Source organism: Malus sylvestris, chromosome 7 (assembly GCF_916048215.2).
Source record: "Malus sylvestris chromosome 7, drMalSylv7.2, whole genome shotgun sequence".
NCBI classification, from domain to species: domain Eukaryota; kingdom Viridiplantae; phylum Streptophyta; class Magnoliopsida; order Rosales; family Rosaceae; genus Malus; species Malus sylvestris.
In genome coordinates, this window is record NC_062266.1 from 33538347 (window position 1) to 33552142 (window position 13796).

The 13796-nt window shown below is 39.0% G+C and overlaps 3 protein-coding genes across 4 annotated transcripts; 2 read left to right on the forward strand and 1 right to left on the reverse strand.

Moving 5' to 3' along the window:
• The first annotated feature begins 69 nt into the window (after nucleotides 1-69).
• On the forward strand, nucleotides 70-2291 carry LOC126628883 (pentatricopeptide repeat-containing protein At4g21190-like). Its single transcript, XM_050298745.1, has 5 exons — nucleotides 70-391; nucleotides 505-603; nucleotides 853-996; nucleotides 1254-1466; nucleotides 1640-2291. The coding sequence occupies exons 1-5, from the start codon at nucleotides 308-310 to the stop codon at nucleotides 2012-2014; spliced, it is 915 nt and encodes a 304-aa protein (XP_050154702.1). The 5' UTR covers nucleotides 70-307; the 3' UTR covers nucleotides 2015-2291.
• Nucleotides 2292-2369: 78 nt separating this feature from the next.
• On the reverse strand, nucleotides 2370-7400 carry LOC126628881 (dnaJ protein ERDJ2A-like). Of its 2 annotated transcripts, XM_050298744.1 has the most exons (12): nucleotides 7235-7376; nucleotides 6922-7009; nucleotides 6351-6574; nucleotides 6128-6223; nucleotides 5855-5975; nucleotides 5626-5732; nucleotides 5287-5504; nucleotides 4834-5011; nucleotides 4624-4743; nucleotides 4227-4313; nucleotides 3724-3834; nucleotides 2370-3435 (listed from the first exon to the last, which is right to left on the reverse strand). In XM_050298744.1, exons 3-12 carry the CDS (start codon nucleotides 6534-6536, stop codon nucleotides 2578-2580), a joined length of 2082 nt encoding a protein of 693 aa, XP_050154701.1. In that variant the 5' UTR covers nucleotides 6537-6574; nucleotides 6922-7009; nucleotides 7235-7376; the 3' UTR covers nucleotides 2370-2577. The 2 variants fall into 2 exon arrangements, with proteins under 2 accessions (XP_050154701.1, XP_050154700.1); XM_050298743.1 differs by lacking the exon at nucleotides 6922-7009 and having other exon boundaries at nucleotides 7235-7400.
• Nucleotides 7401-8764: 1364 nt separating this feature from the next.
• LOC126630409 (uncharacterized) lies at nucleotides 8765-12040 on the forward strand. The gene is made up of 8 exons (XM_050300534.1): nucleotides 8765-9274; nucleotides 9499-9593; nucleotides 9695-9774; nucleotides 10088-10129; nucleotides 10205-10332; nucleotides 10434-10614; nucleotides 10866-11044; nucleotides 11190-12040. Exons 1-8 carry the CDS (start codon nucleotides 8859-8861, stop codon nucleotides 11704-11706), a joined length of 1638 nt encoding a protein of 545 aa, XP_050156491.1. The 5' UTR covers nucleotides 8765-8858; the 3' UTR covers nucleotides 11707-12040.
• Nucleotides 12041-13796: the final 1756 nt, after the last annotated feature.

The window sequence follows — 13796 nt, forward strand, 5'->3', positions numbered from 1 at the left end:
TGTAACGGAATGGAAAATAAAACAAAATATCCAAAATATCCACACACAAAAAAAGGTCAAAATTCCCGTTTTACCCATATGCCTTGCAATTGGATTTTTCCCCCGAAACCAATGAAAATCCCAACCCAACCCGCCTAATACGATACACGACAGCCACCCAACCCACTCCCTACAACCTCCGCGAGAGCTCCTCCGCCGGCGACCTCCTCTCTCTCTGTCTCTCTCATTTTCTCTCCTCCTTCGTCTTTCTTCTCCTCCCTAGGCTGCCTGAATAAACTGGACATGACATTTTAAATGCTTACTAAGCATGCTTACCTTGCAACACTCACTTCCGGCCTTCACTCGGGGACTGGAATTCATCAAATCTTCCCACAGTAGAAGCAGTGTTGTGGTAAAAGCTGCTGCTGAAAAAAGTGCTTCCTGAATTTTGCATGCTTTGAAATTGCTGTTGCTGAAAGACAATCACTTTCTTCTCAAATTTATATTTTTCAATGATGTTTTCAGGTATGTGCTCAAAAGGGTCCAAGACCCAGGTACCCAAGAGTCTGGAAAGCCAATAAACGGATCGGAACCGTTTCCAAATCCCTCAAACTTGTTGAATCTGTGAGCTTTTACTTTTCTTTGGCCTTTTTTCTTCTCAATTTTCCATATTTGTGTTTGGTTTTGATTAATGAAACTTTAACGAAAAGTTTTGGTACGGTTTATTTTAACGAAAATTCACGTTTTTAAACAAAAAAATCAATCTTGGTACTATTCACTTCTTTATTATGTCTTTATTGTTAAAACTCAAAGTTTTCAAGCAATTTTCATTAATTTTGCTTTGATTAAGGGATTGCTTTTTAATTTTTGTAGATTAAGGGGTTGTCAAATGTGAAAGAGGAAGTTTATGGAGCCCTTGATTCTTTCATTGCTTGGGAATTAGAATTCCCGTTGATCACAGTGAAGAAGGCACTCAAGTCCCTTGAGAATCAAAAGGAATGGAAAAGGATAATTCAGGTTTGTTTTTCACCTTCTTTTAATGCTCAATATGTAACGTAGACATGAGTTAGCCCGGTTGGTCAGTGTAGCTCAATATGTAATGTTGACATGAGTTAGGCCGGTTGGCTAGGGCAGTGCGCTCGCTCTCTTGTACCAAAGTTCGAATTCCCATATGTAGTTTAGATTACTGCTTTGTCAGGATGAAGAAAATGTCAATAAATTATGAATGGGTCCTTAAGTTTTGAATTCTGAGGAATCAGATGTGGGTTTTGTAGGTGTCAAAGTGGATGCTGAGCAAAGGGCAAGGAAGAACAATGGGGACCTATTTCACACTGTTAACTGCTTTGGCCGAGGATGGGAGGATTGAAGAAGCTGAAGAGCTCTGGACTAAGTTGTTTTCGCAGTACTTGGAAAGCATGCCTCGCATGTTCTTCGACAAAATGATTTCAATTTACTACCAGCACGGATTGCACGATAAGATGTTTGAGGTATTGTAGCCCTGCCACATTTTGAAGTTCCTGTGGATTGTTCCGCCTTTGATTGAGAAATGAATTCGTTCTGATGTGCCAGAAAGGCGAAATGTCATGTAGTTTTTGTGTTGGACCCTTTGTCAATCCTGCTGCGAGGAGTCTTTAACGTGTTGGAAACTCTGTTGTTGTAGATATTTGCTGATATGGAGGAGCTTGGCGTACAACCAAATGTTTCAATTGTTACGAAGGTTGGAAATGTCTTTAAGGAGCTAGGTATGCTGGACAAATACGACAAGTTGAAGAAGAAATATCCGCCACCGAAATGGGAGTATCGGTACATCAAGGGAAAACGCGTTAAGGTCCGAGCAAACCACCAGAACCAGTCTGATGGTGCTGCAAAAGTGATTAGTGAGGGGAAGGAAACAGTCCGCAGCTCCGAAGAGTTGTTAGAAGCTGAATCAAATCCAGAGGAACACATTGTTGAAGCCGAGGAAGAGGACCAGAACTCAAATGATTTACCGGAGGAAGCCGAAGCAAGTTCAGATCAACTTAGGGTTCAATCTTGAAACTGTTCTTGGCCAATCAGATTGCATCAGAGGTTTATGATGTTTCACTCATCCCTAACCTCATTTGCTTGAGATTACGCAATTGGTGGTCCGGTGAGAAAGGCGTTCGAGGCAAAACGAACTCAGCTGTATTCTCTTCGACACAGGCCTGGAACAAGAATGTTGGCCGTGAGGTATCTGGAAGGGGTCCAGAGCGTAAACTGTTAGCAAAGTTGTATAATTATATTGTCGATTGAACGCATATCTACGGCATGTCTCTCGTTTTCGTATTGTCAAAGTTGTGAGTGGTACAAGGAAATAAAACACATCGTTTCGCTCACAAAAAAAACGAAATTTACAGTGCAAATAAGTAAAATTTGGTAACGTAAAAGAGGTCTAAAATTTTTGATAACTGAAAGGGCTCAAATGGGTTTAGAACCCACGTTTTGTGGTCAAATAAAAGATGGAAACAGGTTAACTATCACCGTGGTGGTTGTTTCAATTTCTCACCAAGTAAACGGTAAATGAACAAACGAAGTCGAAAACTACATAAAATTTTGTTTGTTTTAGTCCTCCTCTGAACCTCAACCTTCTGATCCCGAGCCTTGCTTATCCACAGTGCCGTTCGTAGCAGGGCCTTTCTTTTTCGTGTCGTGTTGTTCATCCGCCTCATCTTCACTGTACTCGCTCTCATAATCGTCGTCATAATCCTCATCTTCGTTCTCCTCCTCCTCTTCCATACCATCTTCCGTAATCGGTCCCTCTTCCGCCACATAACCTCCCCGGGTACCAGCCCGAGTACGCTTCAAAATCTTCATCTTCAAGTTTGTCTTTCTATCACAGCCAATCCAAGAGTCGCACAGGCAGTAGCATGTCAAATTGTAATTCCCCTCCGCTGGGGCTGGGGCTGGTAACTTGCCAGTTATCCGTCTAGACCCGCTCTTCACCTTCTCAACTGCTTCTTTGATATCCCTCTTCACCTTCTCAACTGCTTCTTTGGTAGCAGCACTAGGCTCTTTCATAGTTGCTTCTGAACCCTCCATTGCGTCCTCGATTTCCTTGGAAGCAGCAGTAATGGCTGCAGCTTCATCCATGAAATTTACCTTCCGCCAAAACCAAACGTTGTTGGAGACGCTGTCTGCAAGCAAAAACCAGAAATTTTCTTCCTTGTGGAATGGGAAGTAAGGCGCATGGGGAAGGGCACCAATTAGGCCGTTGGCACGCTTCAGTGTCACCCAAGCATTAATGGTGACAACGTCACCCTCTTGTATCTCATCTTCGCCTTCAGTCTTACATTCAACTTCAATTGATATCGAAGGCATTGTCTGCAATACCATTTCAACATCCTGGACTTCGGCAGATGAGAATCCAGCTATTTGAGAAAGTCGCTCAGCACGATCTTCCACAGACATGTCCTGAAGATCCTGCAACACTCTCAGCTTCTACAAACAAAGATGAAGAATAATTGAAGCCAAGACCAAACAGAAAAATACTAGCAGGAGAGGAAAAGAAAGCAGCAGAAAAAAGTGAAAGAAACAAACACGACTAATTATTACAAAATTAAGATTTGCTGCTCACTCAGTCGCGAAAAGAGGGATTTCACAGAATATTTTCAATTTTAACTGTCTCAAGTAGCAATACAGTACTAACGCCTGCTGCCTGCAGCTAGGCAAGAGACAGATTATACAGTTGTGTTCCAGCATGGCATTGTCCAAACCAAGACTGTTTACCTTGCGGGCTATCTTTTTAATAACCGCCTCACTAAAATGTGGCAGCTGCAGAAAGGGGGCAATGCCTTCACTGGACCCTCCAATAGCCTTCCTTGCACTAAGAGGAACAGCCTGCATCATGGTGTCAAAATAACATGAACTTCAAAAATGAGTACGCATTCGTAAGATACAAATGATAAATGTCGCAGCTATGTGCTTAATGATATTTGCAAACCAAAAGAAAATAAGAAATAAGAAATTATTTACTTCCATATTGTTCAACAATCCTTAATTAACAAGAAACTAAATCATACGCAACAAGCTTTCACAAATTTTCCCTTGCGTGATACTTCAGAATAAGATTTGGGTGAGAGGAAAAAACAGCACGGTAACTAACGTATATATGCCCACACAGTGTGTGATTGTACGAGAGAAATCTTAAATCTTTGCAAAATTAGGGTTTCACATGATTAGTATATTTTTAAGATCTACATTCTTAACAAAAGTGGATAATGGACCATCACCTGAATTATACACTGAGAAAGTTCAACCACACCAATAGCAGGCCTCAGCCATCCCTGCCCCTGAGCATTGCGTGGCGTAACTGCCATCTGCATAGAATAAAGCATAAGTAAAACTAGCACAACATGGCTTCCAAATTTTGTACAAATGTCATGAGAAATGCTAGCACGTCTTTTGATCAATTGATTTCCAGAAATACTAGAAGCGAGATACCAACTTCTGTACCCCCTTCTAAATCTGTTAGTCAAATTTTAAGTAGAGTATTGGAACAAGTCTAAACACAAATATGAGTGAATCAATGCAGGCTTACGGAAAGTCTGCAACTTCTAAGAAGTATAAGCACTTGTTTTAGAGTTTGCTAATAGAATGTAAGATAAGACAGGAAAATGTAGAAATCACCTTCATCAATTCTTCAAGAAGGCGAGGGGCAAGTTCCAGGACACGTCTAAAATCACCTTGCAGAGATGGAGATAAGGATGCTGACTCACGAGTTAACTGTGCTTGAATCAGCAATTCTGTCTGCGTAGAAAGTGGCATAAAGGTAAGCATACATCAAGGACCGGGACAAACTTTGCTAATCATATAGTCTGGTCTTGGAGCACAAAATACCTTTACAAGGGCTGGATGCTGTTTCCAAAACTTTGCCTGCTCTTGCTTGATATTTTTAAGGTCCAGATTCAACTCACTCCTGACTAGCATAAAAAGCTTCTGAAGGGGTTCATCGTCAGTTCTACGAACTGGAATTTCCATATATTCAGCAGCCCTTATGAAGACATCCATTACTTTGCTGTATAATCAAATTATGTCATAAGATCAGTAAAAGGATTAACAAAGAGTACAGCTTAATGTACACCTGATCCATACAAATATCAAGAATATTTATATATGTATGAGAAATTTTTGACTCTTCAGACTTGCAACCAGCTACGGAAAATAATAAACATATAAAAGCTAACTTCGGCAGTTCCGGTACACAGCATACTCTACTTAATTACCTTTGGAATATAAAATATTACATGAATTCAACTGCCAATGAACATATCTTTTAAACCAGTTGAGTACCTGGGAGCCAGAGAAGGCTTCATTAAGTAATAGTAAGCGGACAACGTGTGATGCATGACATAGTTGCCTGTATATTTTGCCGATCTTGAAAGATATACAACAGCTATCACCAATGGCAATAGAATACAAATACCAACTATCCAGAGTAGGAGTATTCCACCAGATGCCCCATCGATGTCCAGCAGGAATTGAGGAAGAGCTATGCCCATTTGAAATCCCTATTTGAATAAAGCATTGGTTTAATTTCAAAACACGATCAGTTCTACTTCATATAATATTGACAAGGGAACACTAAAAGAAAGTTGCTATCTTTTTTCCTTGATTGAAATTGCACACTACCTGCCTGCCATCTGGATGGCCATATTTTTCAAAATTCTCACGAGATACTGGATCCGTCAGAGCCTGATAAGCCTTTGATATGAACTCCACAAAGTAATTGTGGGCCTCTAGAAAAAGGAAAACAAAATAAACAGTTAGCGTATACAGAATATCATAAAGGCCCCATCTTTCCTGCTACAGTTTCAGATAATAAGCAATTCATACACTGAACAACTAAAACAATATCAACCTGGATCTGGATTTTTATCTGGATGGTATAGTATAGAGAGTCTCCTATATGCCTTCTTTATCTCTGAATCAGAAGCTCCAGGTTCCAGTCCAAGAATACTGAATGGCTCAAAAACTTGAATCTGAAATTTTAAAGTTTCTCAGAACAAACATCCGACATTAAAACTATAATATGAAGTCCAAATTGAAAAGCCATGGCAAAGTAAAACAGCAGCTGGAAGACCATATGATAACAGTTTTCATTAATGCCTCAAAATGGTTAAAAAAGGTTTACCTCGCGGCTCATATTTTTGATGTAATAAACCAGGACGATCATGATAACCCAGAGCAGTATTAGTGTCAAGTTACTCCACGTCGATAAGTTTGAAATCTGCATATGCGACCATAATCACATACATTCAGATTCTCGTTAGATGGTTTATATAACAAATATTTTGGTTTTCTTCTTGCAGTGACTAAATGAATAAAAGATCTCAGCAACAACCGAAGGAACTAACCCGCTTTAAAATTGACTTGCGGTACTTTCCTGATCGAAAGCACTCTGAACACTGACAGTGGATGCTCTTTGTTTTCTTGGATGCAGCACGACACAACTTCGTAATTGTATAAGGCACTAGAGGCAGTGCCATTATGGTTAGAATGAAAATTGGGAACAAAGCACTAGTCTCTTCCGAAGCAGCCATGGCGACCTCCCTAGACTAGTCCTATGTCCGTATTATGCCTGCAGAATTGACTTTGGTTAGAACCAATCAGTTCACAAAGACCAGAGCCGCGACCAATGCGGCATCACAAATTCCACAACATCTCCAATGCAATGACATTAGAATTCACGATTATACCGCTAAAAACATCATTTGCAGCAATTTCATTTCCATAACGGAATTTATAAAAATCCGAATCAAACTCAAATTAGGCCATTATATGGCTAAAGGCCAATCAAAATCACCGAAGCTCGGTGATTCAGCCAAATTATGAGATACACACACACACACACACACACACACACACACACACATATATATATATATATATATATATATATATATATATATATATATAATGGCCTACAATTGCGAAGTCGATCAAATCAATGACTGAGGTAGCGAGCTCAGACTCAGTACAGCCAATTGAATAGTAACACTGATAGCTGATTAACCTAAATACAGGCAAAAATGGAGTGTCAAAGCTTCAAAAAAATCACACAAATCAATTCGAAATACACGAACACGTACAATAAATTAATAAAATTATCAAAATTTCCACAAAATTAAAAACGCATGCACACCTCAATCAAAATTCGACGAACTGAATTTCCAATTAAAACTATCGAAATGAAAAATATGGCAGAAATATGTACAAATATATATATATATATGCTTGCCTGGGAAATGGAAAATCCGGAGGTCGCGATCTGATTCGGAGGCCCTCTGCCGCACGATGGCGCGATTACAGAGACGGAGAGAGACGGGAAGCGAGCGCGTTTTTCAGATGGGAGAAGAGAGAGAGAGAGAGAGAGCGGAGAGCTTCGTTTTGGGTTTTATTTGGTGACGTCCCAGCCCATAATTGTTTAAACGACCTGTCGTTTAGGAAAATTAATCACAGTTTCCGGCGGTGGCTCGTTGGGCAATCAGCCCAAACTTTAAAAGGAAACTAATAAAAAAGTTTGGAAATTTCAAGTTTTTTTAATAATAAGGATAAAATAAAGGGTAAAGTGAATAGTATCAGGATTTACTTTTTAGTGTAAAAATGTGGTTTTTCGTTAAAGTGAACAGTAACATGTGCTTTTCGTTAAAGTTCCCAACTTTAAAAGATCAGTAACACATCAAAAACGTTTAATCACGAATGGTCTCTTACGTTTTCACAAATTATCATTTTGGTCCTTTATGTTTTAAATCGATATTGTACTTCTCAACTTTTGCCCACGATTAAGGTTTGGATTTTTTTTTGGGGGGGGAGGGAATTTTAAGTATATTGGTTGAGATTTAATGAATTATCAACAATCAAAGTTTTTTGGTTGAAATATGCTTACTATCTTATACTTTAATTTCACTTTCCATTTTTTTTTGGGGGGGTGGGGGGGGGGGGCGGATTTTAAGTATATTGGTTGAGAATTGAGATTTAATGAATTATTAACAATCAAAGTTTATTGGTTGAAATATGCTTACTATCTTATACTTTAATTTCACTTTCCATCCAATGAACAATTCACGTTTGAATTTATATATAATCTGAACCGGATTAAATTAACGAAATTTTATTGATTTTGAATTGACAAATGCTCCTACTCACGACACATGATATCTAACGAGAGTAGAATTTTCACTCTTTGAATTCCATTCCTTCCCCTCCCTTCCCTTCCCACTTTTTATTTTCCCCTCTCTATAAAATAGTCAACACAAAATGTCGAAGTGCCTTAATCGTAACCTTTTAAAAAAACAAAAAGACTACAGGTAAGAAAATTTGACGGAAAAAATACTACACGCTGATGAAAATTAAAATTTCAGCTCTCTCTTGAAAACTTAATGAAAATTAAAATAAAAGAAAACTAATGAAAAAGAGTTTGAAAACATTGAATTTTAATGATAATGACAAAATAAATGGTAAAATGAATAGTACCAAGATTGACTTTTTAGTGTAAAAATATGATTTTCGTTAAAGTTAACAGTACCAGAAATTTTTTGTTAAAGTTCCTTAAAAATAAGAGAGTTTTAACAAAACACTAACGAAAAACTACATTTATACATTTCCCTGGCACTATTCATTATACCTTTAAAAATAAATTTTCATTAAAAAAGAAGTTTTTTTTAATTTTTCGTTAGTTTTCTCTAAAAATAAACGTTTTTGACGACAAAAATTAAATTCCAAATATTGTAGAAATTAAAAAATAAAAACGACATCCAAAATTAAGCAGGGTATCTCTCTGCGTCTCTCTCACGAGCCTCATCCTCTTCTCTCACACACACAGTTTGATAAATCCATCAATAGTCTGCAAAAGTTTCCAATTCATGGCCTCACCATCCGAACCACCCCACACCAGGCAGCAACTCAGACCCTCCATAACCCACCTGGTCCACTCCACCACATCCAATCTCCTCTCGCTCCTCGCCTCCCCCAAAACGACGCCGTCGCCATCGCTTTCCACGACTCCTCCGGAAATCCGCGTCGCGCTCTTCCTCCCCAACTTGCCAAAACCACTCGCTTTCCAGCCCGACTCCAAACTCTCCGCCATGAAGGGCGTGGCGTCATCGCCCGAGTCGACCTCCGGGTTCCCGTCAACGGTCAGGATTGCAGGGCTGAACTCGAATATCAAGGGCAGCGGTGGGCCGGCGTTTGTGGGCCAGGTCTTCAGTATGTGCGACCTCTCCGGGACTGGTCTGATGGCCGTCTCCACCCACTTCGACATCCCCTTTATTTCCAAAAGGTACCTTTTTCTACTTTTAATAACATCGGTATTTTATTTTTATAAATAAATTTAATTTCTTGCTAGATTTTATCATATATGTAGTTTGGATTTCATTTCGATGTTGAATTTTTGATAAAGATGCTGCCTTTGAATTGAGATTATTAAAATTCAGGAAATTTTTAGTGTGTTTGAGGGTTTTTTTTTGCTGAATTTTGTTTAATTTTCATGGCATTTACTTGTAGAACTCCCGAGTGGCTGAAGAAGATGTTTAAATCAATTACTAACAGTGAGAGAAACGGCCCCGTGTTTCGATTTTTCATGGATTTAGGCGATGCAGGTAGGATTCTACATAAACAACTGGTTGGTTTTAGTGGTTATTTGGTCCAATTTATTTCTATCTGGAGGTGACCGGAATTCTGACTGAGATTTTGTTCTTAGTTACTTATGTGAAACGGCTGAATATTCCGAGCGGCGTGGTGGGTGCTTGTCGTCTCGATTTAGCATATGAACATTTCAAGGTAATCCCAGCTTGTACCATATGTAAGCTAGATTTGAGAGTTGTTAAACGTTTCACATTGGTGCTCATTTGCACTACTGGAATAGCAATCCTAAGAAAGGTTTATGCATCAAGCTGTTGAAGCGACATGCCTGTTCTGGTTATGAAGTAATGGATAGAAAGCGTCCACCCTTGTTGTGTTCTGGATGTGCCACATTATGGATTTATCTATACCGTGTTATGTTTTTGAGAATTTTTTTTTTTATTAGTAATTTCTGTGGTATGCTATGATGATCTTGGATGAATGAGTAAGTCGTTCTCTGTGTTTTATGCAGGAAAAGCCCCACTTATTCCAGTTTGTTCCGAATGAAAAACAGGTATAATAGAACAAGTGACAACCGTCTTCACTAATGTTGTTGTATAGCATTTCTCAAAATTTTATGCTCCTACAGGTCAAGGCAGCTAACAAACTTCTCAAGACAATGCCGCAGAGTGGCAGATGCAAAAGGGTTGATGGAGTTCCAGTTTTTAGTGCTCAAAACTTGGATATTGCAATAGCAAGCTCAGATGGGATCAAATGGTGTGTTCTAATGTTTCGTACTTGCTTCTAATCAAGTTTGTTCTTTTGGTGAATTTTAAGTAGAATAGCTGATGCTCTATTGCTATCTTTTGTTCCAACAGGTATACTCCCTACTTTTTTGATAAAAACATGCTTGATAACATTCTCGAGGAATCTGTAGATCAGCATTTCCATTCTTTAATTCAAACTCGGCACACGCAGCGGCGACATGATGTGATTGATGACAACATACCAGCAGAAGTAATTGAAGAGATGGGCGATAACTTGTGGGAGCCTCCAGAGGTATGGAATCCAATACTGAAGTATTATTTTGATGTAGCAAGTAGTTTGGTGGTGAGACATGTACAAGATTTTAAGATGAAGAATCGAGAATTGGATTCCCATTGTCAATGATAAGCTTAGAATTATTATCATTCGTCTGACATAACTACGTATGTAGATGTATAAGTTGTGAAGTTAAAACAACCCAGTTCACCTTCTTCCGGTTTTCACGTATTTGTATTTTGTTTGTTGGAATGTATGTTTCTTGACAGGTTCAGGAAGTGATGGATGAGATAGGGAATTCTGGAATACCCTTGAGTGTCATTTCTAAAGCCGCTGAAATGCAGCTCCTTTATGCTGTTGATAAAGTACTTCTGGGTAATAGGTGGTTACGGAAAGCAACAGGCATTCAACCCAAATTCCCTTATATGGTTGACTCTTTCGAGAGAAGGTACATTAAAATTTAGCAGTTGCTTTCTTGGATATCAAATACCTTCTGTTTTCTAATTAAATCTTTCTTTGAATTTTAACATTGGTGAACTTGCTTATTCTATCTTTTAGGCTTTTCTAACAAAATTATGTTCATTCCGTTGCAGGAGTGCAGCCTCTTTTCTTAGAGCTTCTCAGTCAGCCAGATGCCTTACCAATGGGGAAGCAGTAAATGATAACGAAGATTCTCTAGATTGTAGCACTTCGAAGATTAAATCAAAGGATGATATTCACACCAATAAAGGAAACAAAACAGATCTACGGTTTCCTTTCAGTGATTGGTTTAGTCATCTGTGGTCGAAACAGAAGGACCAAAATGAAGAGTTGTCAAAGGAACGCATAGAGCAGAGCACACTGCAAAATCCAAACCTTCCTAAGATTACTATGGTTGGCATTTCAACTGGTGCGGCAGGGCCGATGAGTAAAGCAAATTTAAAGAAGACGATGGAGGATTTAACAAAAGAATTGGAGCAGACGGATTCGGGAAATGCTTTTGGTAGCGATACAGGTAATGAGTTGAGATTTGAAGATAGAGATCCACTGTTTGTGGCAAACGTAGGTGATTATTATTCTGGCATGGCAAAGACGGGTTCGGCTAAATGGGTTCGTGGAGGAAACAATTAGGGGGCCTCACCATGGCAACATTTTTGTGTTCTCTTCGGGTATAATGGAGAATATACTTATGATACATCACTGCCTCTTCCCCCCCCCCCCCCCCCCATCAAACGGAAATACATTGTTCAGAGGCCGCGTATTTCTTCTGACGATGGGATGTCGATATCTCTAAATTTCTTGTGCATTTCGAAGTATCATGTATTTTCACGGTATGCCGTTGTTATCGCACCGTTGTTGTACAAAGGGTAGAAGAGCAGAAATAGAAACTGTAATTTACATCGGTGTTCACGGATGCGAATCGGGTTAACAAGGAGCAGTCAAGGACCGCTCCGCCTCTTTCTTATTCTCTTCTAGCCACTTCTTTATAATATACAACAATAACCAATGTGGTGGTGGTGGAATAACGAATGGTGGTGGTCGTGGTGGTGGGGATGGTTCCCTTGGTGCTTTGGCGTGTGAGTGCCCTCTACAATCTACATCTACCTCCTAGTGTGTGGCACACTTTTCCCACACCATAAAGTGGATTTTAATGACCTCGCCCAATCTTGCTCAAAGCCATCCCATCATGGTTGCCCGCAAATGAGTGATTGTCAATCATTAATGCATGCGTGTCCAGCAATATGTATCCATCAATAGCTTGCAGTGCGTGAACGGCTGATGCTAGCATGATTCAGTACGCAAAAAGTGATGGTAGTACTTCGATACGATAACGAAGTTAAGTTCATGATTCTAACTAAAATAAATTTTTTGGGTACAACAAAAAATTGTATCCTCAAATGATGTCGTCCGAATACGCAAAATAAGGTGTATAAACAGAAAAATATATAAAAGATCGTTTGGCTATGCGAGCTCTCCGTAATAATTATGACCCATCCCTTTAGCCAATTTAGCTCTTAACACGGGATCGTTCAAGTCAGCTTTTTTGTTATTATGATAGGTAAATTATTCTAGATCCATCCCCTGAAAGAACCATACATGATCACTAATATTTCCTCCTGCGCCAAATCCATCTCCCTCTCTCCCTCCCTGTCTCCATTGACAACAGAGCATCGCATCACTCATCTCCCCAATATTTAATCCTCCACAAAGCCATGAAGCTCTATAGTTTCATCCACAATCCCAAAGTCAACCTGCTTGAGAACTTGTTTGATCAAATCCAAAGTCAACCTGCTCCCCCCTTCATATATAATGCTATGCATTCATAAGCTTCCTATATGTAAAAGAGTTTGAACTTGAAAAGGTTCAAATGCCCTTTCAACTTCCAACCAAACAAAAAAGACATGAAGAACTATCAATCACAAATTCTTATTTTGCATACGTAAGTTAGGTCAATGTGTTTATTTTGTGGCACTTAAATTTGAGTTATATTTTATAAATAGAGTATTTTAGAGTATGGTACTAGAATGCTAAAGTTTTGTTCCCTCCTAAGCACCTTCTGCACATACCTTTTTATCACCAAACGGTCTTATAGGACTATGTTCATTGTGAAAAACACAAGTTATTCGTCTAAAATAACAAAAAAATAATTGTGCTTTTGCTAATTCAACGTACCATTTTTTAGGACATCTTTTTCCTTCAACTAATTACTTAGACATTGTTTATTAATAAGAATGTCAATTGGTACATCTTTTTGCGACCATAAGCATTGCTTGTTTATTTAATTGTTTCATGTCTATTCGATTCACTGTAGAGGTACTCTTCATGTCTATTCGATTAACGAAAATTAAAGTTAAATTGTGAGGTGACAGCGAATTCGTGAAAAGTACAATTATCTCAAAAGTGATATTTTTTATGAACTCGCAGTCGTTGGGTGTGCGTTATACAGAGATTAAACCCAGCACTCCATATACCCTCCAGTTGTAGGGCATGACAGGGCAATGGTACACACACCTCTCCGAGGTAAATCCTCGAGATCCTCCTGATCCAATAACACGGACCGTTGGATTTTGATCTAACGGCTAAAAACAGGGGCATTTGTAAAATTATAATAATTATAACCGTTTGATCAAAATCTAACAGTCCGTATTAATAGGTCAAGAGGATCCCAGCCTCGGAGAGGATCCAAAATGCTCACACACGACGGTTTCGCACTTCGACTT

Coding starts and splice junctions, on each gene's coding strand:
- LOC126628883 (XM_050298745.1), top strand. CDS start 308: ATGCTTACCTTGCAACACTCACTTCCGGCCTTCACTCGGGGACTGGAA. Junction 392..504: donor ACAGTAGAAGCAGTGTTGTG/GTAAAAGCTGCT, acceptor TGATGTTTTCAG/GTATGTGCTCAAAAGGGTCC. Junction 997..1,253: donor AATGGAAAAGGATAATTCAG/GTTTGTTTTTCA, acceptor TGGGTTTTGTAG/GTGTCAAAGTGGATGCTGAG.
- LOC126628881 (XM_050298743.1), bottom strand. CDS start 6,536: ATGGCTGCTTCGGAAGAGACTAGTGCTTTGTTCCCAATTTTCATTCTA. Junction 4,314..4,623: donor TTCTTGAAGAATTGATGAAG/GTGATTTCTACA, acceptor TATTCTATGCAG/ATGGCAGTTACGCCACGCAA. Junction 3,835..4,226: donor TTTCTCAGTGTATAATTCAG/GTGATGGTCCAT, acceptor ACCATGATGCAG/GCTGTTCCTCTTAGTGCAAG.
- LOC126630409 (XM_050300534.1), top strand. CDS start 8,859: ATGGCCTCACCATCCGAACCACCCCACACCAGGCAGCAACTCAGACCC. Junction 9,594..9,694: donor CATGGATTTAGGCGATGCAG/GTAGGATTCTAC, acceptor TTTTGTTCTTAG/TTACTTATGTGAAACGGCTG. Junction 10,615..10,865: donor ACTTGTGGGAGCCTCCAGAG/GTATGGAATCCA, acceptor GTTTCTTGACAG/GTTCAGGAAGTGATGGATGA.